Raw genomic sequence first — 27,736 nt, 5'->3', positions numbered from 1 at the left:
GACCCCTGGTCTCATACAGCAGGGCTCTTCTGATGTTCTCATGAGGGGAAGGCCTCAGCCTCTATGCCCTGCTGTTGGCCATCCAAAGAAACTGGTTGGCCGCTGTGTGAGACAGGATGCTGGAGTAGATGGACCATTGGTCTGATCCAGCAGGGCTCTTCTTATGTTCTTATAGATAGATTCATGGAAGAAGTCTATCAGCGGCTACCAGCCATGGTGACTGAAGGGAACCTCCAAAATCAGGCTCACTAAACCTCTGAATCCCAGCACCAGGAGGCAGTATCAGGGGAAGGCCTCAGCCTCTATGCCTTGCTGTTGGCCGTCCAAAGAAACTGGCTGGCCGCTGTGTGAGACAGGATGCTGGACTAGATGGACCCTCACTTCGCTCCTCAGATCCTCAGATATTCACTTTTCTCATTTGCGTGCAGAAAGGTCAGCCAAGGGCTTCCAGTTTGCAAGGTTGAGAAAGAAGTCCTTTTCTCCCTTTCTCACAATACAGCAGGGCTCTTCTGATGTTCTGATGAGGGGACGGGCTCAGCCTCTATGCCCTGCTGTTGGCCGTCCAAAGAAACTGGTTGGCCGCTGTGTGAGACAGGATGCTGGGATTCAGGATGCTGGAGTAGATGGACCATTGGTCTTATAGATAGATTCTTATAGATAGATTCATGGAAGAAGTCTATCAGTAGCTACCAGCCATGGTGACTGAAGGGAACCTCCACAATCAGGCTCACTAAACCTCTGAATCCCAGCACCAGGGGGCAGTTATCAGGGGAAGGCCTTAGCCTCTATGCCCCACTGTTGGCCTTCCAGAGGAACTGGTTGGCCACTGTGTGAGACAGACAGACTAGACCAGAGGTGGCCAGACTGCAGCTTGGGCTCTTTCACACAAATTGTGTGGCTCTCAAAGTCCCCACTGCCCTGTCAGCCATCTTGGAGAAGACATTTCTCTCTTTAAATGACTTCTTGAAGCCAAGCCAGCCAGCAGCTTGGAGAATGCATTTAAAGTTAAAAGTTGTTTTCTTTCCACCTCTCCTCCTCCCTTCACCTTATCTATTTGCCTTCCTTCCTGTCTTGTGGCTCTTAAACATCTGACATTCGTGTCTTGTGACTCTCAAACATCTGACGTTTATTCTACGTGGCTCTTATGTTAAGCAAGTTTGGCCACCCCTGGACTAGGCAGACCACTGTTCTGACCCAGCAGGGCTCCTCTTATGTTCCTCCGTGCACACGGTCCTCCAAACCCCTTGGTAGAAAACCAAGGCGGGTCTGAAATCACTTTAAAAGCGATTGTGCAGGCATGTTCCTCAGCGCAGCAACTTTCGTGGCTTTGATTTTCTCCTGAAGAGGAAAGTGGGGAATGGGGAAACAGAGAGGTAGATCTGCTGAGTCCAGTAGCACTTTAGAAACCAACAAGATTTCCAGAGTATGGGCTGTTGGAGAGGGAGGGGGTGAAGCGGGGTTGGGGGGGGGGGGGACAAAAGATTCTGACCACAGTATGCAAATTAAGTCCTGGGAGGGGCGAAGAGCTGTAAGCAGGGCTTTTTCTGTAGCAGGAACCTGCATATTAGGCCACACACCCCTGATGTAGCTAACCCTCCAAGAGCTTAAAAGGCTCTTCTTACAGGGCCTACTGGAAGCTCCAGGAGGATTGGCTACGTCAAGGGTGTGTAGCCTAACATGCAAAGGAGTTCCTGCTCCAAAAAAACCAAACCCTTGCTGTAAGGGATTATAATTTCTACCCCTTGGTCTCATTTTCTGCACTGAGTAGGAACATGGCCACAAAAAACACACAGTACCAGCATCTGCAGACCATTTTTAGTTCACTTGACTCCAAAGTCCCTCGTTAGGTAATAAGACTTGGCAGCAGCCATAACCAACATTCCACTCTCTCCTCAGGCCTCCCGCATGTCCACCTTCGACAGAGCCCCCCTCCCCCCCCCCCTTCCTTGGGCATGTCCTGCTCTCTCTTTCTCGCCTCTTCTCCGCCCCTTTCAGCCACACCAGCCACCAGCAGCAGCCTAAAGAGCGTATTTACAATGTGGAGAAAATCCAGCGGGGTTGCTGTGTGAAGGTCCCAGTTCAGCTTATCCAGAATGATCTTCTCCATTCTGCGAATTTCCGCTGGAGAACAGCCACAGAAGCTGTCTCTGGCCAACACTTTCAGTACTGGAATCCTCTGCAAAAAAAAAGAGAGAGGAAGAGAGAGAGAGAGTAAAGTTGCCAAGTCCAATTCAAGAAATATCTGGGGACTTTGGGGAAGGAGCCAGGAGACTTTGGGGGTGGAGCCAGAAGCAAGGTTGTGACAAGCATCAATGAACTCCAAAGGGAGTTCTGGCTATCACACTGAAAGGGGCCGTACACCTTTTAAATGCCTTCCCTTCATTTGGAAATAATAAAGGATAGGGGCACCTTCTTTGGGGGCTCACAGAATTGGACCCTCTGCTCCAATTTTTTTGAAACGTGGAGGGCATTTTGAGGAGAGGCACTGGATGCTGTGCTAAAAATTTGGTGCCTCTACCTCAAAAGACAGGGGCCCCCCCACACCGAGCCCCAGATATCTGCAGATCAATTCTCCATTAAATCTTATGGGAAATGGTTTCCATAGGGAATAATGCAGTGTGCAGCAGGCATGTTCCTCTCCTCCCCCTGCTTTCTGATGACCCTGAAGTGCGGGAGGGCCTCCAAATCGGAGGATCCCCTGCCCCCACCTGGGGATTGGCAACCCTAAGAGAGAGAGAGAGGAAAGAAATTGAAACAGGAAAAGGCCAAGAAGGACACAAACAACAACAGGTAGGTCAACCAATGTCCCCAGGGGATAAGCCTGAAGCCACAGGAGGGAGCTGCCTTGGTGAAGTTCAGCAGGACTCAGTCAAGCCAGGGCCCCGATGGAAAGCCTCTCAGGAAGTCGTGTGTGTGTGTGTGTACGTACGCGCTTGTGTTCCTGGAAGTTATGTAGTGCACAAACACTAAATAGCATGCTTTGCAACTGGATATTCCCTGTGTAAGAACAGCAAAATCCACTTGCGGTCGCTGGGTGAAAGCACCCATGGTCGCCTCCGGTGACCACTACTGGAGCCTGGATAATTCTCATACTTGATACACCTGCCTCCGAGTCTTGGCCCTGCTATGCCTTGGAGGTCTCTCCCTTCCAAGTACTTGCTTAGCTTCTGAGATCTGATGAGATCGGGCTCGCTATCTGTCCACCCTCGACAGAGCTTCCCAAAGCCTTTAGATGCCTCCTTATGTCTCACATCAGAAGAGAAGGGCAGAGAACAACCAGCCGTTTTAAAATGCACAGAAGGGAGAGGAAGGTTTTAGAGACTTGGTTCAAGAACCCATCAAGCCCCATGCTCAAAAACTCAAAACTTCTCCAAGGAGATGATGATGAAGAAGATGATATTGGATTTATACCCCACCCTTCACTCTGAATCTCAGAGTGGCTCACAATCTCCTTTACCTTCCTCCCCCCCCCCAACAGACACCCTGTGAGGTAGGTGGGGCTGAGAGAGTTCTCACAGAAGCTGCCCTTTCAAGGGCAACTCTGTGAGAGCTATGGCCAACCCAAGTTGCAAGTGGAGGAGTGGGGAATCAACCCCGGTTCTCTCAGATAAGAGTCCGCTCACTTAACCACGACATCAAACTGGCACCAAACTAAGCAGGTATCTACTCCTTCTCCATCAACTCCCAGTTCACAGTACTTTTTTCAGTAACTTTGTTTCTGACATGGATCAATGCATGCTCTAAACCTCTGATTAGAGCATGCGTTGATCCATGTCAGAAACAAAGTTACTGTGGCTCCAGAAAACAATGAAAAAAGAGGCTGACGAAGTATGAAACAAGCGAAACCGTGAGGATTCCTTTCTATATGGTTCCTCCTTTTTCTCTCCAATACGTCACAAGCGGAACCTTTAAGGACTCCACCCTACAGCACTTATGAACTTGGATAAGGCTGTTTCCTATGTAGAAACTTCGAAGTGCATGATCTGGGGGAGTACAAATACCTTATTGTTCCTTTGTCCTTTTTTGTCTTATATTTGCACTAAATCAAATGCATGTACACACACATTGAGAGTGTGACTATTTATTGTTGACCGGTGATTTTTTGTAACTTTTCCATTTATACATTGGTACCAGTTACTTATATTGAGAGAACTTGTGGCTGACCCAAGGCCAGCAGCTAAGTGGAGGAGTGGGGAATCAAACCCAGTTCTCCCAGATAAGAGGCCACACGCTTAACCACTACACCAAACTGGCTGCTTGCGGGCCCAAGGAGGCAATGAACTCCCACACCCCAACAGACTTCCCCACTTGCGGTCTGGCTCGCTCTGCACCAGACAGGCTGTCTTGACTCAAAGTCTGGAGGATGAAAGAGGAGCTGAGCTTTCCCTAGTAGAAAATATTTTGTTTTGAACTGCGGGGTCTGCACGCTGCAGCCGGATTCAAATTCCTTGCTCGGCCTCAAAGCTTGCCGGGTGGTCCGTAGCGAGCTGTTACTTCTCAGCCTAACCAAGATCCCACACCTTGGACCAGGACAGAAGAACGGTTTTTCCAGACTTTGCTGGCACCCCATTCTGTTATAGAGGCTCAGCTGGGCACTGAAAACAAAAAAGATCCTCCATGTTCAGGATGGGTTGGAGCGGGAGGGCACGGGAGTCTGGCATTGGCCTGCCAGCTCCCGCAACATCAGTCAAACACAAAAGGTGGCTCCAAGTCCTTGGAAGGGGGGGGGGGGTGTACAGCGTGCCAACTGCATCACCCTCCACCCCCACCCCACCCCCCGCGAAGACAACCATCAAAGCAGATTATGTTTTCGCTCCTGCCTTGGCAACGCAGCTGTGACCACAAATGTGTTAAGTGCAGATTTTCAAGACACATATGTACAATTCAGCGCCGTCGCTCTCCCAGCCCTAAAGGGAGAAAAGTTACCTCATCTTCCTCGATAGTCTTGGCGGCGAGGAAGAAGCAGCTGATTGCAATACAGTTCAAGTACTTTGGACGGGCCTAGAGGGAGAAAGGGGAGAAAGAAAGAGAAGAGGTTACACAATCCCGGCGTCAGCTTGTGAGAGTAATGCTGTCACCCTCCCACTGTCAAAGAAAAAGAATTTTTACCCCGCCTTTCTACTACCCGAAGGAGTTTCAGAGTGGCTTACAATCTCCTTCCCTTCCTCTCCCCACGACAGGCACCTTGTGACTCACAATGGTCCCTCTAAGCTGTGGAGTCTTGAGAGCAAAAGTTCTACTTCGTGAGCTCCTGGCATTAAAAGTTCTGAGCTCCTGCATAAATTAGTGTGCTCTGGGGCCATTTTTCCTGAGCTGAGACAAACATGTGTGAGCTGGACGCTAAAAGAGCTGTGAGCCAGCTCACAGTAACTCAGCTTGGAGGGAACTCTGCTTGTGAGGCAGGTGGGGCTGACAGTTTCAGAGAGAGCTGTGACTGACCCAAGGTCGCCCAGCTGGTTGCCTGTGGAGGAGGAGGAGTGAGGAATCAAACCCAGCCCTCCAGATCAGAGTCTGCAACTCTTAACCACACTGGCTTTCAACACGGCTTATCTGAGAGGTGGATGGCAAACCCTGCGCATCAAGATCAACGGCATTGCTCTCCTTTTAGCTAGATCAAGACAGGGAGCCATGTATATCTGTTGGTAGCAGTAGGAAAAAACCAAGAGTCCAGGAGCTCCTGAAAGACAAACAATCAAGGCCTTTTTTTTGAAGCAGGAGCTCCTTTGCATATTAGGCCACATACCCCCTGATGTAGCCAATCCTCCAGGAGCTTATAGCAGGCCCTGTAATAAGAGCCCTGTAAGTTTTTGGACAATTGGCTGCATCAGGGGTGTGTGGCCTAATATGCAAAGGAGCTCCTGCTTCAAGAAAAAGCCCTGCTAACAATATTTGTGGCCAGGTGGGAGCTTTTGTGAGTCACTGCTGTCTTCTTCAGATATCTAAAGAAGTGGGCAGTGACTCAAGAAAGCTTGTGCCCCGCCACAAATTTTGTCAGTCTTCTAAAGTGTTACTGGACTCTTGCTCTTCCCTCTTTCTTTTGCAGCTCTCAGAGGAGGTGGGGTGTCACAGGTGTCCCCACCAAAAAGCCAGTTCGGTGTATAAGAGAGCCACAGTTTGGTGTAGTGGTTAAGTGTGTGGACTCTTATCTGGGAGAACCAGGTTTGATTCCCCACTCCTCCACTTGCACCTGCTAGTATGGCCTTGGGTTAGCCATACCTCTTGCAGGAGTTGTCCTTGAAAGGGCAGCTGCTGTGAGAGCCCTCTCAGCCCCACCAACCTCACAGGGTGTCTTTTGTTGGGGGAGAGGATACAGGAGATTGTGAGCAGCTCTGAGACTCTGATTCAGAGAGAAGGGCAAGGTATAAATCTGGGGTGGTCTTCTTTTGTAGAAATCTGACAGCTCTCAAAAATTAGGGCCAAGGTGCACTGTTTAGCAGCCCAGTTACAAGAGCTAGTCTTTTGTGTTTCCAAAAAGAGGAGGATCCCTTAACCAGATTATTCTCTGCACAGACAAATAAAAAGGGATCAGAGCAATCTGTGCCTTCTGAGATGTTATTTTTAAAAATTAAGATAAAAATAGCAAGAAAAATACATGAACAAGTATGGTTCAACAAGAGCCATCTTTTTGGCTGCATTTTAAGCTCACTCCGAAAAACAGTCCCCATTTCTAAGCAAGAGCTGTTTTTGGTTTCTGGACGAGTGAGGCGATTTTAAGCAACAAGGCTGGCTCTCACGAGACAGCATCCTGACCTCACACGTTACACGTTGGGAAGGAGCTGTGGCTCAGTGGTAGAGCACCTGTTTGGCATGCAGAAGGTCCCAGGTTCAATCCCTCGCATCTCAGTTAAAAGGATCAGAGGCTGATGGGGTGATGGGGACTTTGGGGGCCACACAATACGTGTGAAAGAGCCACATGTGGCTCCCGAGCCACAGTTTGGCCACCCCTGCTTTAGAAGCAAGTTTAAGTATCAGCTCTTCTCTGTACCAGGGCCAGGAAAGCAGGTGATGTGAAAGACTTCTCCCCAAGACTCCAGAGAGCCGCTGCCAGTCTAAGTAGACAATGCTGCCCCTGAGGGACCGATGGTCTGATTCAATATACGGTGGCTTCATATGTCCATATCTGTTCCCAGGGCTTTTTTCTGAGCAGAAACGCAGTTCTGGCTAGCTTGGTGTCAGGGTGTGTGGCCTAATATGCAAAAAGATTCCTGGTGGGCTTTTTCTACAAACAAGCCCTGTGCAAAACAATGGTGATGTCAGGGGTGTGTGGCCTAATATGCAAATGAGTTCCTGCTGGTCTTTTCCCTACAAAACAAGCCTTGTCTGTTCCTCTCAGTTTACCAGGCTGAAGTGAGGGTGTCACAGGTCAATCTGGAAATCTTTTGAGGCCTAGAAAGGCTCATGCAGCCAGACTGCCACAAGGGGGAGCTGCTTGTGATTCTCCGCAAAGGTATTCCATTGTGAAAGGAAGACCTACAGTCTGGGAAAGTCGTCATCGTAGCTGGTACCCCAGAAATGCCCTGAGCAGTGTCGGCATTTGGCCGACTCCATTGCTAGCAACAAAGATCTACTGAGAAGAACTAGCGGGGGGAGGCTTATGCAAGAGAAACCTTAATGCCTGACCACATCGAGAAGGTCATCTGACTCCGATTCTGTTGGGGTTTCGTGCCCCCAGCTCTAAGAGGACAAAGATCAAAGAGGACTGCGGGTACATTCACACCTCAAAATGGCCCCCTTTGCAAATGGGAAAGAACGTCTGCTAGAGCAATGGTTCGAACCAGTGTTTCCTCTAAGCTGAGTTAGTGTGAGCTAGCTCACAGTTTTTTAGCCTCCAGCTCACATTTTTGTCTTTGTTCAGAAAAAAATGGCCCCAGGGCAAACTAATTTATGCAGGAGCTCACCACTTGAATGCCAGGTAGCTCACAAAGTACAACATTTGCTCACAAGACTCCAGCTTAGAGGGAGCATCAGAATATAACAGAAGCCATGTTGTAGTAGGTCAGTGGTCAACCCAGCCCAACACTCTATGTCACACAGTGGTCAAAACCCAGGTGCCATCGGGAGGTCCATCAGTGGGGCCAGGACACTAGAAGCCCTCCCGCTGCCCCCCAAGCACCAAGAATACAGCGCATCACTGCCCCAGACTTAAGAGAAGCCATGTTGAATCAGGCCAATGGCCCATCCAGTCCAACACACTGTGTCGCACAGTGGCCAAAACCCCAGGTGCCATCAAGAGGTCCACAAGCAGGGTCAGAACTCTAGAAGCCCTCACACTGTTGCCTCCCCACTCCAAGCACCAAGAATACAGAGCATCACTGCCCCTGACATAGTGCTCCAGATATGGACCTCTGCTCCAGATGTTTCTCCAATCCCCTCTTGAAGCTATGCAAAAAACTGAAGTCTGAGCAACCTAAGCCCCTTCCCCTTTGGATTTAAAAATTTTCACTGACTTCCAAGCCCTCTCCCCCTCCTCCTTCAATGGCGCCAGCCAGCCTCTTTTCAAACGGAGCCCTGCATACCCCATGGAAGTCCCCACTCCGATACAGCAAGAACCAGATCTGCTACAACACTTTAGAACAGGGGGGCCAAACTTGCTTAACATAAGAGCCATATAGAATAAACATCAGATGTTCAAGAGCCACAAAACATGAACGTCAGATGTTTCAGAGCAGGCAGGCAGGCAGGAAGGAAGGAAGACGGGGGGGAGGGGGGAGTGGTGGAAAGAAAGCAATTTTAATTTTAAATCCATTTTCCAAACTGCTGGCTGGCTTGACTTGGAGAAGTTATTTGAAGAGACAAATGCCTTCTCCAAGCTGGCCGATGGGGGCTTTGAGAGCCACACAATATGTGTGAAAGAGCCACATGTGGCTCCCGAGCCACAGTTTGGCCACCCCTGCTTTAGAAGCAAGTTTAAGTATCAGCTCTTCTCTGTACCACGGCCACAAGGCCAGGTCTCAGAGCCCAACAGATTCTGCAGAGCCCTGACTGCAAAGGCTCTGACTTTGATCCTAATCCATCTCATCCGTTAATTGGAAGGGACTTTGCATGAGGGACAGAAACCACTGAAGCTGCGAGGATCTGAATGAGCAGCCCGCTGTACAGGATCAAAGCTCCTCAACTCAAAACTCTGACAACTGTCAAGGAGATCTGAATGGGAGCTCACAGTCTGTCTGATCTATGGAACAGAGGAAAGGAACATTTGCCTGGAGGTTCCGTCCACATCGAAGATTGCATGTCACCCAGTCAGCGAGTGCTCCTCGTTGATCTGGAAGCTGGAGGCACTGTGGTTCAGTGGTAGAGCATCCACCTGGCATGCAGAAGGTCCCAAGTTCAATCCCTGGCATCTCCAGTTAAAAGGACCAGGCAGTTGGTGATGTGAAAGACCTCTCTCTGCCTGAGACCCTAGAGAGCTGCTGCAGGTCTGAGTAGACAATGCAGACCCTGATGGACCAAGATTTTCATTCAGTATAAGGCAGCTTCATCAATGTTCATATGATAATGACATCTCTTAACGGCTCACAGGCAAGGCTGAAAACAACGCGAGAAAGAGCCTTCTCAATCGCTGCCCCTTATTGGCGGAACCAGCTGCCTGAGGAGGTCAGAGACTTACGGCACCTTGCCCAGTTCTGCAAGGCCTGCAAGACCACACTATTTCAGCTAGCTTTTAACTGAAATGAAAACCACCGCCGAGATATTGGATCTAAATGGATGTTTAAGATCACTGAATGCCATCCTTAAACTGTGCTGAAATTAGCACCAAATTGTTTTAATCTAAAGCTTAATTTAAATGTTTTTATTGCTGTTCTATTATGCATTGTGAGCCACCCTGAGCCTGCTTCGGCAGGGAGGGTGGGATATAAATTAAATAAATATAAACATAAACACAGGTTTGGTTCCCTAAGACAGAGAGAGTGTAAGAGAACTTGAGAACATAAGAGAAGCCATGTTGGATCAGGCCAGTGGCCCATCCAGGCCAACACTGTGTCACACAGTGGCCAAAAAAGGGCAGGCGCCATCAGGAGGTCCACCAGTGGGGCCAGGATACTAGAAGCCCTCCCACTGTTGCCCCCCCCCAAGGACCAAGAATACAGAGCATCACTTGCTCCAGATAGAGAGTTCCAACAATACACTGTGGCTAATAGCCACTGATGGACCTCTGCTCTTAAGAACATAAGAGAAGCCATGTTGGATCAGGCCAATGGCCCATCCAATCCAACACTCTGTGTCACACAGTGGCAAAAAAACCCCAGGCGCCATCAGGAGGTCCACCAGTGGGGCCAGCTGTCTCAGAGAACCTGTCCCAACTGAGAGGGACTGGCATTCATGTTAGTTGGAGGGGTGGGAAAACCGCTTGGTCCTCATGGAGGTCAGGTCTATCCGTGGCTACCAGCCAGGGTGATTACAGAACACCTCCAGAGGAAGTCAGCCTCCGAATCCCACTGCCAGGGGTCAACAGGGAAAGGCCTCAGCCTCTCTTCTTTGTTGTGGGACTTCCATAGTAACTGTTTGGCCACTGTGTGAGACACTGGTCCAATCCAGCAGGGCTTTTCTTCTCTTCTCTGTCCTTTTAAAGAATGAATTATTCAGGGACACCCATCCTCACAATACCCTTGCAGATCCTGATCAGAGAGGTGCATTTCTAGGGCATTTATGTGCTACAACTGACAAACAAAAAGCTATCTGAGAGGGTGGGAGGAGCTTGCAAATATTTTTACGGAGGCCACAACAGCTGCAGCTCCAGCCGAGAAGACAAACTTGCCTTTCTCCCCTCCCCAGCCTTGTTACGCTAGATCTACCCGATGACGGCGAGGGGCAGCAGACTGAGAAGGGGAAAAGAAAGACCTTTGCACAAAGCGTGATTTGACCTGCAGAGTTTGTTCCTACAAGATGCAGTGGTGATGGCCTCCAGCTCAGGTTGTTTTAAAAGGGGGGCTGGGCCTGATTCATGGGGGGGGGGGGGGAGCCGATCCTTCTTGTTCAGCAGCAACATACCTCGGAACAGCACTTTCGTGAGGGGTGGAGTGCAACTGTGGCAGAGGGCTACTGTCTCTCTGCTTCGCTTGTGAGCTTCTCAGAAGCGTCTGACTGGGAAACTTTCTTTCAGGTTTCAAAACAGGGAGTTGTGTTTGTCTGCTGCGGTAGAAAAGACCAAAAGTCCAGTAACCAGGCCTTTTTTTTGTAGCAGGGACTCCTTTGCTCTTAGGTTAAGCAAGTTTGGCCACTGGAGAGCCAGTTTGGCGTAGGGGTTAAGTATGCAGACTCTTATCTAGGGGAGCCGAGTTTGATTCCCCACTCCTCCACTTACAGCTGCTGGAATGGCCTTGGGTCAGCCATAGCTCTGGCAGAGGCTCTCTTTGAAAGGGCAGCTGCTGTGAGAGTCCTCTCAGCCCCATCCACCTCACAGGGTGTCTGTTGTGGGGGGAGTAGCTATAGGAGATTGTAAGCCGTTCTGAGTCTCTGATTCAGAGAGAAGAGTGGGGTATAAATCTGCAATTCTTCTTCTTCTTACAAGGCCCACTGTAAGCTCCAGGAGGACTGGCTACTTCAGGAGTGTATAGCCTAATATGCAAAGGAGCTCCTGCTACAAAAAATAAAACCCTGCCAGTAGCATCTGAGTATCTGGGAGTCACTGCTCACTTCTTGACTCACGAAAGCGCCTCTCCTGCCACAAACGATCTTCGTCTTTCAGGCGCTACTGGACTCTTGATCTTTTCTTTAAGGCTTAACACACACCTTTTTACCCAGACTTTTAATTAGAGGATTTTATCTTATCAGCTTTTAATGCTCTTCTTCTGTTTTATGCAGATGGTTTTTACACTGCTCCTGTCTAAAGGCTTGTGTTTGAATGGCACGTCCTTTAATACTGTGGTTTTCTTCATTGTAAGCTGCATGGAGCATGATTCTGAACGATAGAACTATTCTAAATATAAGTAACATTCGTACGGAGAAACAGAATAGTTTCCACTTGGCAAAGGTGTCAGGCGAGGGTGTCTTTTATCCCCCCATCTGTTCAATCTACATGCCGAACACTATCACAAGGAAAGCTGGATTAGATTTAGGTAGAGGGGGAGTGAAAATTGGTGGGAGGATGTGAGGCAAGGCACCCTGATTTCCCCCAAGGATTAACGTGAATACCAGCAAGCCTGCTCCAGCTTGCAAGTGTCAGTGATTGGGCCCCACTGCCTACACCAGGGGTGGCCAACGGTAGCGTCTCAGATGTTTTTTGCCTACAACTCCCATCAGCCCCAGCCAGCATGGCTGCTGGCTGGGTTTGATGGGAGTTGTAGGCAAAAAACATCTGGAGAGCTACCGTTGGCCACCCCTGGCCTACACTATCCCAGGGCCGGATCTAGGGGGGGGGGGACAGAGGGGGGTGTTTGCCCCGGGCACCAACGGGGGGGGGCGCCAAATTGGGTATGGAGTCCATTGTATTCTATGGGACCATAAGATAGAATGGCCCATAAGGGGGCATCTTTTTTTAATTTTGCCCCCCCCCCCCAGAAACATGTAGATCCGGTCCTGCACCATCCTTATCTCCTTCAAGACCGGATTCAAGAATGTGGTAACTGGCAGGCCTGGCGTGTGGGGTTCTAGCGCCTGAGGCAGAACTCCAACACGCCCCCCCGCCCGAAAAGTTTGCATGAGCACGGCGTGATGACATCACGGTGATGTCATCATGCCGGGCGCTTGGCTCTTCACTTCCCCAGTGCCCTCAGAGGACGCTGGGGAAGGGAAGCACTGCTCTTTCGGCTCTGAGGGATTGGGGGAGCTTTTCCGATCCCTCAGAGCCAAAAGAACACTTGGCCCTTTGCTTCCCCAGCGGCCTCCGAACATGAAGGGAAACACTGCTCTTTCGGCTCTGAGGAATCGGGGGAGCTTTTCCGATCCCTCAAGAGCCAAGAAAAAATGAGCCAGAGGCTGAGCGATGGCGTGAGCGGGGCCGGAGGTGCCCGCCCCCCCCCAATCCCTGCTGGGAGCTGGTGCCCTAAGCAATCGCTTAGTTCGCTGACTCGCACGCGACAGCCCTGGTAATTGGATAATCGTGAGAACCAGCAATTCAGCAGGAGTGGATGTCATCATCTTCTGGAGGGTTCCATCAGGCCAGCACCCCAATTGGGTTTAGGAGACCACCTGAAGCCAGATGGCTAAAGGCTATACTCCAGCCACAGACATGACTGAAGCCATGTTAACTTCATGATTCAACTAGGCAGCGGCTCTGACTATGACAAGCTCCACTGTGAGGGACTGCTGCACAGACAACACTTAAGCCTCTAGCTTGGACTCAGATATTCTAATGGGGGTGCCATCTAATACTATACATTGAAGTATTATTTATTTTATTTACTTAATTTTCGGCTTATAGCCCGCCATCCCCGGAAGCAGGATGAGGGTGGGTTACAACAAACAATAAATACATAGTGCAATATTTAAAATATCACAGTTGTTAAAACTCAATTTAAACAAAATCCACTGATAACGCATAATGGCAACTGATGGCACCGTTCCATCGCTCTCTCTCCATTTCCTCCCATTTAAGTCCCTCCAAGTTTTGCAGGCAGATGGTAGTTAACGCTGGGGAAACAGGCAGATGGAGGCCAATGTAAGGTGACAGCATATCCAGTGGTATAGGAGAGGCCAACATAGGTGGATCCAGACAGATAGAAAAATTAGCTTTTCTTATTTTCCTGCTGGCAAGACTGTACAGATCAGGGGTGGCCAAACTTGCTCAACTTAAGAGCCACACAGAATAAACGTCAGTTGTTTGAGAGTCGCAACACATGAACGTCGGATGTTTGAGGAGGGAAAGAGGGAGGAAGGAAGAAAAATAGATGGGGTGGGGAGGAGGGAGGGAGAAGAAGAAAGAAAGCAACTTTAACTTTAAATGCATTTTCCAAGCCACTGGCTGGCTTGGAGAAGTGATTTAAAGAGGGAAATCCCTTTTCTAAGTCGGCTGACTGGGCGGTGGCGGCTTTGAGAGCCAGACAATGTGTGTGAAAGAACTACATGTGGCTCCCAAGCTACAGTGTGGTACAGACTGTGCTAGTGATAGTGATATCTTATTTCTCAAAGTATTAAATAAACCTTCAAATATTTTACTAAGACCTGGTTCCTTGTGTGCAGATAACCTTGAGGAACCGCAGGTCAGAGTGCTGCTCGCTCGCTCAAGGGGCAGTGACTCAGAGGGACCCAAACTTGGGTCTTTGACAGAGGAACATTAATCATCTGAGATACGCTACAGGGCTTTTTTTGTAGCAGGAGCTCCTTTGCATATTAGGCCATACCCCCCTGATGTAGCCAATCCTCCAAGAGCTCTCAGGGCTCTTAGTACAGGGCCTACTGTAAGCTCCAGGAGGATTGGCTGCATCAGGGGTGTGTGGCCTAATATGCAAAGGAGCTCCTGCTACAAAAAAAAGAGTCCCAGATACACAGACGACACCACATCAGTGACAGAAAACAGTGAAGGCTTGAAATGATTCCTGATGGAAGTTTAAAGCAGAAAGTGCTGAAGCAGGACTACAGCCGAACATCAGGATGACAAAAGTAATGACTGTGGAGGAATTATACAACTTCCAGGTTGATGATGATGAGGGAACTGAAATCGTCAAAAAGATTTTCTGTTCCTCGGCTCGAGGAACCTAACAAACACGCACAGAAACAGAACGCTCTGCTGGATTAACTCTCACAAAGCAGGGGTTTTTTTCCTTATATTCGCCTCATTCAAAAAATATACCTGCCAGGATGAGACACAGTGGGCAGGATTCTGCCACACATTGGGCAAAAACTCATAATGAGGGGAGACAATGGATAAGGGATTGATAAGAAGGCTGCTCCTATCACACACTTCTTTGGGTTAAAATTTTACTGACAATAAAGCAAGGATGAAACACGTACACAATCTGAAAACCTGAAACAGGAGAAAACAGATCTACAGTAGTAGATACCCAGCGAAATGGGCATCTCAAATCTCAAACCCTTGGGACGATTCCTTCCTTTCTGCCCAGACAAAATCACAATAGAGACAGGGGTACCGGGGGGGGGGGGAGTTTCCGGGGATCCTCTGAGGACCAGAACAGGAAAAATTAAGGGGAAAAGGCCATTTTCAGTAGACGAATCTCCCATCGTTACCCTCAAGTCATCTAGAGATTAATCCCTGCCAGATGGTGCAACTTCAAGCACCCACAAAAAGCAGTAAGATTATTTCATCACAAGATAGATTGAAAGGATAAGCAGTTTAAATAGCCTGCATTCCTATTAAAAGAATGTGGATTTCATTTTTCATTTCAATCCCACAAGATGCATTTTGTGTAGAGAACTCCACAGGGAGACTAGCCACAGTCATACACAGGGATTCAGTCCTGTTGTAAGAAGGTTCATGGGCCATGGCTTCCTTTCAATCCTAAAATTCTGTGGGGAAAAGATCTCTCAGCCACGAGGTATAGATGGAACGTTATGTCTGCGGCAGCGATGCTCTGTATTTTGGTGCTTGGAGGGCAACAGGGGGGAGGGATTCTGGAGTTCTGGCCCCACTGGTGGACCTCCTGATGGCACCTGGGTTTTGGCCACTGTGTGACACAAAGAGTTGGGCTGGATGGGCCATTGGCTGGATCCAGCTTGACTTCTCTTAGGTTTTTAAGAGCAGAGGTCCATGAGTGGCTATTAGCCACAAGGTATAGATGGAGCTTTATGTCTGGGGACAGTGATGCTCTGTATTCTTGGTGCTTGGGGGGCAACAGGGGGGAGGAATTCTGGAGTTCCGGCCCCACTGATGGACCTCCTGATGGCACCTGGGTTTGGGCCACTGTGTGACACGGAGTGTTGGACTAGAGGGGCCACTGGCCTGATCCAACATGGCTTCTCTTATGTTCTTATAGACCCACTTGGCTAACACCAAGCAGGTACCCCAAGTCCCAAGACTAAAACAAGTAGCCCAATCCCATTCTCTGCCACAGTACTGATTTGTTGGCAAGTGATGCAATATTCAGAAATTCGTATGAACACACATTTGTTATACTGAATCAGACCGTCAATCCATCAAGGTCAATATTGTCTAAGACCAGCAGAGGGTCCCCAGGGTCTCAGACTGAGGTCTTCTCACATCACCTACTGCCTGGTCCTTTTAACTGGAGATGCTGGGGACTGAACCTGGACCTCCTGCGTGCCAAGCAGATGCTCTACCGCAGGGCCACGGCCCCTCCCCAGAAATTTAGAAATTCCTTCTGAACAACCACTGATACTTCTTTAGTGCCGCATCCTTCTAGACTTCTGAATGATTTAATTTATACTGAAACAGAAGCCCAGAAAAAGCAAGAAATGTATTACAATTTATCTGTAGATGCTTTATTCAGTCTGGCAGACTGTGAAACAGAATTATTCTCTCCTCTGCCATTTTTTCAACATACATAAGAGGCCAACAGAGCAGGTACAGCAAGCATGGGGCTGGCTTTTACAGAGACCGATTTCCCACTAGCCTTACCTCGCTCTCGTTCTCCTCTTATCAGCAGGGCTTCCGTCGGATTTCGCACAATGCGCCCCGAGGCTGCAACTCGCTCCGCCTCTTTCATGCATCAAGCAAGATCCTCTAAAACTCAGTTTCTGTTTGCTGCGCAAAAGAAGCAAAGCTAGTTGCAGCCCCGGGTCAGCTTGTGTGAAATCCGACGGAAGCCCCATGGAGAAGAGGAGAGAGTGGGGTAAGGCTAGTGGGAAATCAGTCAGAGTCGGAGGCTGCATTCCTTGGGTGGGCATCACTTTTTGCAGAAGGAACTCCATGACTTACCTTAGGAAACAGAACCAATAAAACCATCTTGGCATCCTATTCTAAACACTGGGCCAGCTGCTTTAGCAGCACAAGCAGGAAAGTTCCATTATTTACCGTTTGCCCACGCTGAATGCTGCCAAGAACATGAAACTTAATTTTATAGGTGAAACTAAAAACAGCAATTACGCACAAGAAAACAGCACGGCCTCGTGCTTGCAACATTCCTTCCCAAAGGGAGTCTTCTGAAATGCTTGTGTCGCAAAAAAAAACAAGATACGGTGCAGGGGGAGAATTAAATTTAATTCAACTCTGAGATCCCCAAACATTTCATTGTATACCCCGTCAAGAGGATCTGTAAAATATCACACTCTGAACAGCTCCCAGAGCAACAGAGTAGTAAAAAGTCCAGTAGCACCTTTAAGACTAACAATTTTTATTGTAGGATAAGCTTTCAAGAAACACAGCTCTCTTCATCAGATGCATCTGACGAGAAGAGCTGTGTTTCTCAAAAGCTTATGCTGCGATAAAATCTGCTAGTCTTAAAGGTGCTACTGGACTCCTTACTATTTTGCAGCGACAGACTAACATGGCTAACTCCTTTGGATCTATGACCAGGCAGAGCAGCAGAGCTTTTTTTGTAGCAGGAACTCCTTTGCATATTAGGCCACACATCCCTGGAATAAGAGCCCTGTAGGCTCTTGGAGGATTGGCTACATCAATGAGGTGCGGCCTAATATGCAAAGGAGTTCCTGCTACAGAAAAAGCCCTGGTTTGAGTACATGTACCCAGGCATCTAAGACCACCACCACAATCCAGAACACCATGCCTGATCATTCCTGAGTGAGGCCCCAGGTCAGCAGAGGAGCATTCGCTTTGTGTTCAAGAGGGCTGGGTTCGATCCCTGGCATCTCCATTAAAAGCAGGTATCGTATGTCAGAAAACTTTTCTTTGCCTGAAACGGTGGAGAACTACATCTCACTAGAGCAGACAACGCTCAACAAGAACTCACTCTGAAGCAGCTTTGCGTGCTCTAAAAGTTGCCACATGACCCAAGGGCGTTTGGATTTTTATCCTTGGAGCAGCAGTTCCACATGGATGACATAGTACACAGGAAGGAGAGGTCTGAAATGAAGATGCCCAGGGCTTTTTTGCAGAAGGAACTCCTTTGCATGTTAGGCCACACCCCCTGATGTAGCCAATCCTCCTTACAGTAGGCCCTGTAGTGAGAGCCCTGTAAGCTCTTGGGAGGATTGGCTACATCACCTGGGTGTTGCCTAATATGCAAAGGAGTTCCTGCTACAAAAAAACCCAAGCCCTGAAGATGGCTTGGGTGAAAAATCCATGCCCCCTGCCACAGAGGGGTCAGATCCAGGGGAGCAAGCGACTTCTACAAACGGGCCTTTCTCAAGGTTCCAGTTCTCAAATATTTACCTTCACGGCAGCTAAAAACCTGTCCAAGAGACTGACAGCCAGGGCGAGCGTTTCTGGATAAAGGTGGAACTGGCACTTGAGTTTGGTCAGCCAATGGATTACTTCGTCCCGCTGGGTTGGAGAAATGCCTACATCCTGTTGGAGGAAAAAAGGGAAAATAAGAATCCCAAATGTTTGCAAATACTAATGCAAGAGAAGATAATCCACCCTGTGTGTGGACAACCCAAAGTCATTTTAGCCACACACGCATAAAAATAATCATATAAGAACTTAAGAACATAAGAACATAAGAAGAGCCCCACTGGACCAGACCAGGGGTCCATCTTGTCCAGCATCCTTTCTCACCCAGTGGCCAACCAGTTCTTCTATACAGCCAACGATGGGTCATAGAGGCCAAGACCTTCCCCTGATGCTGCCTCCTGGCTCTGGGAGCCAGAGATTTAGTGCAGGGGTGTTAAAAATGCTGCCTGGGGGCCAAATCAGGCCCCTGGAGGGCTCCTATCAGGCCCCTGAGCAACTGGCTCTTTTCTGCTTCCTTCTGCATCTCAACTTGCTTTGCAAGGTTTGCTCAATCGCACAGAAGCTACAGAGCAAAACCTTGATTTTTTCCATGGGCTGAGGCTCCTCCTCCTCCTACTCCCTGGAGAACGAAGGAAAGAGCCAGAGCTTCCTTTGCCCAGTTCCCTGGATCCCATGGAAGAAATACAAAGAAAACACCTTTCAGACCAACAAGTGCAAATGTTTTAGGTGTGTTTTAGTTTAAATTTAAAAAAAAAAAAAAAATCTTTAGTCGTGTTTGTCTGTGTCCTTTAAAAAGTTTATATCTCTGCTACCTATTCTTAAATAGGTACACACAAGGCCCAGCCTGACACCGCCCGGCCCAACAAAGTCTCATTGGTCAGATCCGGCCCTCATAACAAATAAGTTCGACTCCCTTGGTTTAGTGCCTCTGAATGTGAAGGTTCCCCTCATATTTATTAAGATAAATTCCAAGCGACAACACCACAAAATAGCTGGAAAAAAATTATACAGAATTATACACAATAAAAGCTGTTTCTTCCTGTGGCCATCGCTACATCTTCTGGCAGCAGATCCCACATTCTAATCATTCTCTGAACCGACTTCCCATCAGCGTCATTGGCTGTCCGCCAGTTCTACTTTTTGGGGAGAGGGAGAATAATTCCTCTTTGTCAACTCACTCCACCCCATGCATACATTTGTAAACCTCTTTATCATACTCCCCCTTAGTTGTCTATTTTATAAAGTGACGTTGCAGACTCTTCAGCCTTTCCTTCTAGGGAAGGCGCTGCAGCCCCCTAATTATCTTGGCTGCCTTCCTTCCTCTCTACTTTTTCCAGCTCTGCAATGTCCATTTGGAGATATGATGACCAGAACTGTACAACGCATTCTAAATGAGGCCACATCATAAATCTATGCAGCGGCATTAAATATTGGCCAATTTATGTTCAGTTCTTTTCCTAAAAATCTCTAGCACAGCATTTGCCTTTTTCACCGCTGCAGCACACTGGCTTGACACTTTCACTGAGCTATCCACTATGACCCCAAGATCTTTTCTCCTCTCAGTCTCAGCAAATTCAGGCCTCATTAGAGAGCCACTTTGTAGTGGTTAAGAGGACTCTTATCTGGGAGAGCTGGGTTTGATTCCCCACTCCTCCACTTGCAGCTGCTGGAATGGCCTTGGGTCAGCCATAGCTCTCGCAGGAGTTGTCCTTAAAAGGGCAGCTGCTGTAAGAACTCTCTTAGCCCCACCTACCTTACATGGTGTCTGTTGCGGGGGGGAGGTAAAGGAGATTGTGACTGCTCTGAGACTCTGAAATTCAGAGTATAGGGTAGGATATAAACCCAATATCATCATTTTCTTCATTAGCCTATATTTGAAGCTGGGACTTTTTGTACCAGTGCATCAACTTGTGTGCATCAAGTTTGTGGAGATCCTCTTGGACCTCTTCACAGTCACCTCTGGTTTTTACCATCCTAAATAATTGTGTGTTATCTTCAAACATCTCCATTACACTACTCACCCCTAATTCCAGATCATTTATAAATGAATTGAATAGTACTGCCCCCAATACTGAGCCTTAGGGGATCACACTGCTTCCATCTCTCTGTTGTGAGAACTGTCCATTTATTCCTGCTCGCACAACCAGTGTGTGCACTGTCATATAAAAAGTTGCTGTGTCCATATGTACTAGGAATGTGAAATATCAGAAAGAGAAAGAGTGAGAAAGCAAGCGAAAGAGATTGAAAGAGAGAAAAATAAAAAGCAAACGCAAAAAGAGAAAGCAAGAGCAAAAAAGTGAGAGAACAAACAAGAAAGGAAAAGGAAAAGGAAAAGTGAAAGTGAAAGCAAAGGAGAAAGAGAAAAAGAGTGAAAGAAAGGTGAGAGTGAAAGGAAAAGCAAGAGTGAAAGCAAAAAAGTGGAAGAGTAAGAGAAAAAGAAAGTGATAAAATGAAAAAGAAAGAGAAAGAGCAGGAGAGGGAAAGAGAAGAAGAGAACAAAACAGAACCAAGGACAGCAAAAGAACAAGAGAGAAAAAGCAAGAGTGAAAGGGCAAAAGAGAAAATAGAGCAAAAAAGCAAGAAAGAGAGCACAAAAAAGAGAAAAAGAAAGTGACAGAAACAGCAAAAGAGAAAGGAAAAGAGACAGCAAGAGAAAAAGAAAATGAGAGTGAAAGAAAAAGAGAAAGAAAGAAATAGAGCAGAAAGAAAAAGAATGACACCAACCACTACCCTGCATTTATTTATATGGTACTTCCTCATAAGTATTTAGAAAGCCCTGTGACGCAGAGTGTTAACGCTGCAGTACTGCAGTCCTAAGCTCTGTTCACAACCTGAGTTCGATCCCCGGCGGAAGCTGGGTTTTCAGGCAGCCGACTTGAGGTCGACTCAACCTTCCATCCTTCCGAGGTCGGTAAAACGAGTACCCAGCTTGCTGGGGGGGGGGGGGAAGTGTAGATGACTGGGGAAGGCAATGTCAAACCACCCCGTAAAAAGTCTGCCGTGAAAACATTGTGAGAGCAACGTCACCCCAGAGGTGGAAACGACTGGTGCTTGCACAGGGGACCTTTCCTTCATACGCATTTAGCTGCTGCCCCACTAAAATACAAGAAATACAAGAGTGCGGAAGGGCTGTGGCTCAGTGGCAGAGCATCTGCTTGGTCTATAGAAGGTTCAACATCTGGCATCTTCAGTTCAAGGGTTCAAGTTAGGAGGTGATGTGAAAGACCTCTGCTGGAGACCCTGGAGAGCAGCTGCCAGTCTGAGTAGACAATACTGACCTCGAGGGACCATGACCCTGACTCAGTAGACGGCTGTTTCATTCATACCTATGTCCATCAGCAATCAAGTAAAACCATTTAAGACCAAGACAGTGATTCAGTCCAAAGGTAACATGGTTTTTTAAAAAGGAAAGGTGTTTCTGGGGAAATCGCTGGCGCTCCAAACAGAAAGTCTCCTTTCCCACGAATCTCATCCGACTGCAAGGCCGTGACCCCTCGCTCGTATTCAAAAGCTCTCACAGTTACTGTTTATCTGCAGTAACCGGAGACCCTCCCTGTTCAGCCAGGCTGAGAAAAGATCTGGCTGCAAAGCCTGGAGCAGAATGGATCACAGCTTGGATCACCTCTAGGTGTCTTTCAAAAGCCACAATGAGCAGCAGGTAACCCCATATGGCTGCCCTCCTCTTTGAAGGAGCACTGTCCTTGCTGCTAAAAGTAATACCTTGGCACACTGTCACTGCTGCTAAAAGTAATACCTTGGCTTAAGAACTGCATGTCCCAGTTTAAAGAGACCCTTTGGAGAGTGTCCCAATTCCTTCTAGCATCCTCTGGATGAGATGCACTCTCTCCCTGCTTGCTACTACAGTTCTCCAAGGTTGACGCCTTGGCCATTCGCTTCTCAGACAACTTCACGGCTTTTGAATACCAAAAAGGAATTGACCACCACGGTCACTCGTGAATCTGTTTGAGGCTGTTATGCCAGAGGTGGCTAAATGGAAGCCACATGTGGCTCTTTCACACATATTGTGTGGCTCTTGAAGCCCCAACTGCCCCGTTGGCCAGCTTGGAGAAGGCATTTTGTCTCTTGAAACCACTTCTCCAAGCCAAGCCAGCCAGCAGGTTGGAGAATGCTCTGGTCCCCTGCCTGGTGGAATCAGCTCCCTATGGAGATCCAAGCCCTATCTGAGCTGTTGCCATTTCGTAGGGCCTGTAAAATGGAGCTGTTCCGCCGGACTTTTAGTTGAGGCAGTGGGCGTCCTATTCCACCAACTATTCCATCAGTCGGCCTCCCTTGTTGTGACATCATGCTTTACAGCCTTGTTGTGGTGCTGAATCTGATTATTAACACCATCACGTCTTCTTGGGCCAAAAACTGTTGCATTTTGTGAAATGTGCCTTTTCCGCCAGTGATGCACCTTATTTTGCTTTACTGTTTTACTGTTTTGGTTTTATTGTATTGTTTTACATTTGAATTGTAGGTTTTTACTGTCCAATTTATATTGTGATCCGCCCTGAGTCTGTTATGGGATAGGGCAGAATATAAGCCTACTTACTTACTTACTAGCTAACTAAATAAATAAATAAAGTTAAAGTTACTTTCTTTTCACTTCTCCCTCTCTCCTCCCAACCCCATATATTTGCCTGCCTGCCTTCCTTCCCTCCCTCCCTCAAACATCTGACATTTATTCTATGTGGCTCTTATCTTAAGCAAGTTTTGCCACCCCTGTATTATGTTTCAACAGCTGGTTTTCTCCCCCATTCTCCTTATACCTTCTTGGTGGCACCTGGAGATCTCCCATTATTAAGAATGACCTTCGGATGACCAAGATAATTTCCCCTGGAGAAAATGGCTGCTTTGGAAGGTAGACTCCATGGCATTATACCTTTTCCTCCCTGAGCTCTGTGCTTCCCAGCCTCCATTCCCAAAATCTCCATGTCCTTCCCAACCCGAACCACCACCCTTCCAACCAGCTGCAGATCACTGCCTGGCAGCTAACTGCATGGAAAGAAGTCCAGGCACGCCAACTCTGCCTTTATCGATCATATTATATTTAATAGCAGGGATAGCCCGACAGTATCAGCAACCCAGGATCTACAAAGTGCATTTCAGGTGCCTCTAGAAAGCCTTCAGGGAACACTGGGGTGCAGTCAGATACCAGCCTGAATAACTCAGATTAGAATCTAAGCGGGGTTGGCCATAGTTAGTATTTGGATGGGAGGCCAGCAAGAAAAGCACCAGAAAACACTGGGGGGCTTCATGTAACAGCGGCTCGTTTATGCAAATCAACTAGGGTTGACAGGTCTGTGTTAGAAAATATCTGGAGACTTTGGGGGTGGATCTGGGAAAGGGTGGAGTTTAGGGAGGGACCTCAGCAGAGTGCAATGCCCACCTTCCAAAGCAGCCGTTTTCTCCAGGGGAGCTGATCTCTGTTGCCTGGGATCAGCTGCAAAAGTGGGAGATCTCCAGGCCGCACCTGGACGCTGGCAACCCTAAATCAACATTACCACATCTAGCAGAGAACAGACTGTGGATGAGGTTTGATATATCGTTCCCATGATCGAAACTCTCTGCTCAATTCCAGAGCCCCTTTGTATTCAACCTAACAGGCTAGCAAACGTTCATTTCTGGCTCTTCGTTTCTAAGCAATAGAAGGTCTCTTACAGGAGTGGGGGCAGGGAGAGGTCAGAGGGGGGGTGGCTGTTTTCCTCTTCCTTAATTAAATATATTTCTTGTTGTCGCTGGTTCTGTGTACTTTGCAGAGCTTTAAAAAAACAGCTGGCTGTGTCTTTTGGCGTGCTGAGTTAAAGAACCAAGCCTCTTGGCCATCGGCCAGGCACAGTTCATTATGCTCAAAACTTGAAAACTGAAGAGACCTGCCATATAGCAAGCAAGGTTAACCCATAAATCCCCGCCGCTTCTTCGCCTACTGCCAAAATCAGGGGTCCTCGGACTTCTTGAGGGTGTGGGCACCTTTGGAATTCTGACACTGGGTTGTTGGCATGACGACAAAATGGCTGCCACAGAAGGCAGAGCTGGCCACATCGTGACAGGGAGTGAGGTTATATATAACTCATAATTATCAGACCCAGAGTCAAGAAAAAAGACAGTTGATGTTCAAGATCTTTATTCCAGCTTCATGGGCATACACACGCGTTGTCGGAACTGACCTCTCTGTCAGTTCCCCCAACTTATAAACCTTTGCCCTGACCGTTATAATTCAAGCCAAAGCACGCCAAGCAAAAGCGGGGGTTTTGCGCGGGGTTTTTGCTAAGCTCTCAACACCGCAGGTGCCCACTATTAGTTCATGGTTCGCATCTCCTCCAGCTCTTTGACCTTGGTTAACTAGCAACTAGCCAATTCCCAGACATGCCATCCTCCCTCCATATAAGCAACAAGCTACAGTTATATCAAAGGCATAGCAAATGCAGCACAGCATTAAAGCACAGCACAGCATTGTACAATTGAATACACATGACAAGAGGAACAAGATGGAGCAACTCTTGACAATAATTGCTCAACATTTCAGGCAGAAATTCTGTTTGGGAGGATGACTTTTAATCTGCACCGCCAATCAGAAGCCCTTGCTGGGCTTTATAACTAGCGTCAAACACCATCGGCACTGTCAGACCAAGTTATTTTAATTGTATTGACTGGTTTTTAATGTTGTTAAACTTAAAGTTTTATATTGTTAAATTTAAAGGTTTTATTTATTATTGTATGTTTTATGAAATGCTGTTAGCCGCCCTGAGCCTGCCTAGGTGGGGAGGGCGGGATACAAATAAAATTTATTATTATTATTATAAAAACACCTGGTGAGCACCAGAAAAGGTGTGGGCAGGCACCACACTGGTAGGGTTGCCAGCCTCCAGGTGGGACCTGGGAATCCCTCAGAATTACAGCTCATCTCCAAACGGCATAGATCAGTTCCAGTTCAGGGATACTTTGGAGCAGGGCTTTTTTTGTAGCAGGAACTCCTTTGCATATTAGGCCACACCCCTGGTATAGCCAATCCTCCAAGAGCTTACAGGACTCTTAGTACAGGGCCTACTGCAAGCTCCAGGAGGACTGGCTACATCAGGGGGGTGTGGCCTGATATAAGACTATTTTTGTAGCAGGAACTCCTTTGCCTATTAGGCCACACACCCCTAATGGAGCCAATCATCCAAGAGCTTACAGGGCTCTTCGTACAGGGCCTGCTGTAAGCTCCAGGAGGATTGGCTACATCAGGGGTGTGTGGCCTAATATGAAAGGAGTTCCTGCTACCAAAAAGCCCTGCTTTTTGGAGGGTAAACTGTATGACATTGTGCCCCACTGAAGTCCCTGTCCTCCCCAGGCTCCACCCCCAAATCTCCAGGAGTTTCCCAACTTGGATCTGGCAACCCTATCCCCCCACCTGCTGTGGGTGGCCAAGGGACCTGGCAACCCCACACATTGGGGAATTGCAGCCTAAAGATTCTGTTAAATGTAAGGCCGTCCATCTGCAAGACATATTCCACCCGGACCTGAGGATCACTTTCTGGAGCATTCTATTGATCTATTTAGACCAGGGGTGTCAAACTGATTTGTTATGAGGGCCGGATCTGACATAAATGAAACATTGTCAGGCCAGGCCATGTGGAGCCAATTTAAGATTAGGTAGAACAGGTATAAACTCCATAAAGAACGCAAACACAATTAAAGTGGTTTTTTTTTAAGGGAAGAGCTTCAGCCAATGGAGAAAGTAGAGGCTTTGCTCTTAGCTCCTGTGCGATTGAGCAAACCTTGAAAAGCAAGCTGTGATGCAGAAGAAAGCAAGAGAGAGGGAGAAGGAAGCAGATGACAGCCAGTTGCTCAGGGGCCTGATAGGAGCCCTCTGGGGGCCTGATTTGGCCCCCGGGTAACATGTTTGAAACCCCTGGTTTAGACATTTCTCTGCTGCCTCTCCTGAGAATCTGCTCAAGGCAGCTTACAAACAAAAACATATTTTTAAATATATATATATTTAAAAACATAAAAATCTTAAAATGCTATCAACTTTATTTTAGAAAAACCAGCCAGAGCATAAAAACAGTAGGGGGAAAAACATCTGCACCTTCAAACACATCTCATAAAACTGTTCTCAGGCTAGAAGCAAACTTTAAAGACAACTTTAAAAGACCAATGCCTGAATCCTATCAGCTAATTGAAGCTTTGCACTAGCTAGCGATATTTTATGGATGCCCTGAAGTATTAATACAACCTTAACTTCCCACAGGGTTGCCAGCCTCCAGGTGGGGCCTGGAGATCTCCTGCTTTTACAGCTGATCTCTAGCTGGCAGAGATCAGCTCTCCTGGAGAAAATGGCTGCTCTGAAGGGTGGACTCTATGGCACTGGACCATGCTGAGGCCCCTCCCCTCCTCAAGCCCCTCCCTCTTCTGGCTCCACCCCCAAAGTTTCCAGGTATTTTCCAATGCACTGCTGGCAACTGTACCCTTACAAACAAGTCATACAGGCAAAACACAGTACACAAACTGTAACAAACAAAACAACTGTGTTAAACAACAGTAACTTTGTAGATTTCTATTTTTATTATTATAAACATTGTACTTTTATCATTCAATTTGTGTTGCCAAAGAACTACAGAAGACACCAGGATATCTTATTTCCTCTTTAAAGATATCTTATTCCTTACCTTAAAGAAGAAATAAGACATCCTGGTGTCTTCTGCAGTTTTTTGGCAACACAAATTACGTAATAAAAGTACAGAATTTATAATAATAAAAACAGAAATCTACAAAGTTACTGCTGTTTAACACAGTTGTTTTGTTTGTTACGGCAACCGCACCCTTAGCAGAGCTCCAGATTAGGGTTGCCAGCCTCCAGGTGTGGCCTGGAGATCTCCCACTTTTACAGCAGATCTCCAGCTGGCAGAGAGCAACTAGTCATTACTTGTATTATGTCCTTGTTTATTGTCCCAGTGCTAATGCATAATGGGTGGTGGAAATGGGAGGGTAGGCATCAGGGAGATACTTGAAGGAACTACTGTAAGAGTGTTCATGTTTTAAGCAGGGCTTTTTTTGTAGCAGGAACTCCTTTGCATATTAGGCTACACCCCCCTGATGTAGCTAATCCTCCAAGAGCTTACAGGGCTCTTAGTACAGGGCCTACTGTAAGCTCTTGGAGGACTGGCTACATCAGGGGGTGTAGCCTAATATACAAAGGAGTTCCTGCTACAAAAAAAGCCCTGCTGCAAAAAAAAACACAAAACAGTTATATAGTATGTGGACTCAAGTGAAGACTTTGGGTGTGCCTGCCAGGCTCATTGGAGCCATACGGGCTGAGCTTGGGGACTTGGGAACAATGGGCTGCAGGATACAAATCTCTGCAGCCCTAGACCAATCACAAGCCCCCGCCGGTTTGAATGACCCAATGATGTGCTAGCGCGGGATTCCAGAGATGTATATAAGCTGGGCCGGTAGGCCCTATCCTCAGTCTTGAATGTAGCCCTATCCTATATCATGTCTGTTAAAGAGCCTGTTATCACTCAACTGGTTACTCCTTCATGCATTGAA

The 27,736-nt window shown here is 47.6% G+C and overlaps 1 protein-coding gene across 1 annotated transcript in view; it reads right to left on the bottom strand.

The window, feature by feature from the left end:
- Positions 1–27,736, bottom strand: part of CCNI (cyclin I) — an 87,244-nt gene that overhangs the window by 5,952 nt on the left and 53,556 nt on the right. Inside the window, exons 3-5 of the mRNA XM_060247160.1 lie at positions 18,185–18,319; positions 4,927–5,001; positions 2,036–2,176 (exon numbers count right to left, since the gene is read on the bottom strand). Coding sequence (XP_060103143.1) covers positions 2,036–2,176; positions 4,927–5,001; positions 18,185–18,319 — 351 coding nt within the window. The remainder of the gene's footprint in view (positions 1–2,035; positions 2,177–4,926; positions 5,002–18,184; positions 18,320–27,736) is intronic.

Source organism: Heteronotia binoei, chromosome 9 (genome assembly GCF_032191835.1).
Source record: "Heteronotia binoei isolate CCM8104 ecotype False Entrance Well chromosome 9, APGP_CSIRO_Hbin_v1, whole genome shotgun sequence".
Taxonomy (NCBI): Eukaryota; Metazoa; Chordata; class Lepidosauria; order Squamata; family Gekkonidae; genus Heteronotia; species Heteronotia binoei.
Note: the sequence above shows the minus strand (reverse complement) of the source record. Positions and strands in the feature narration are given on the sequence as shown.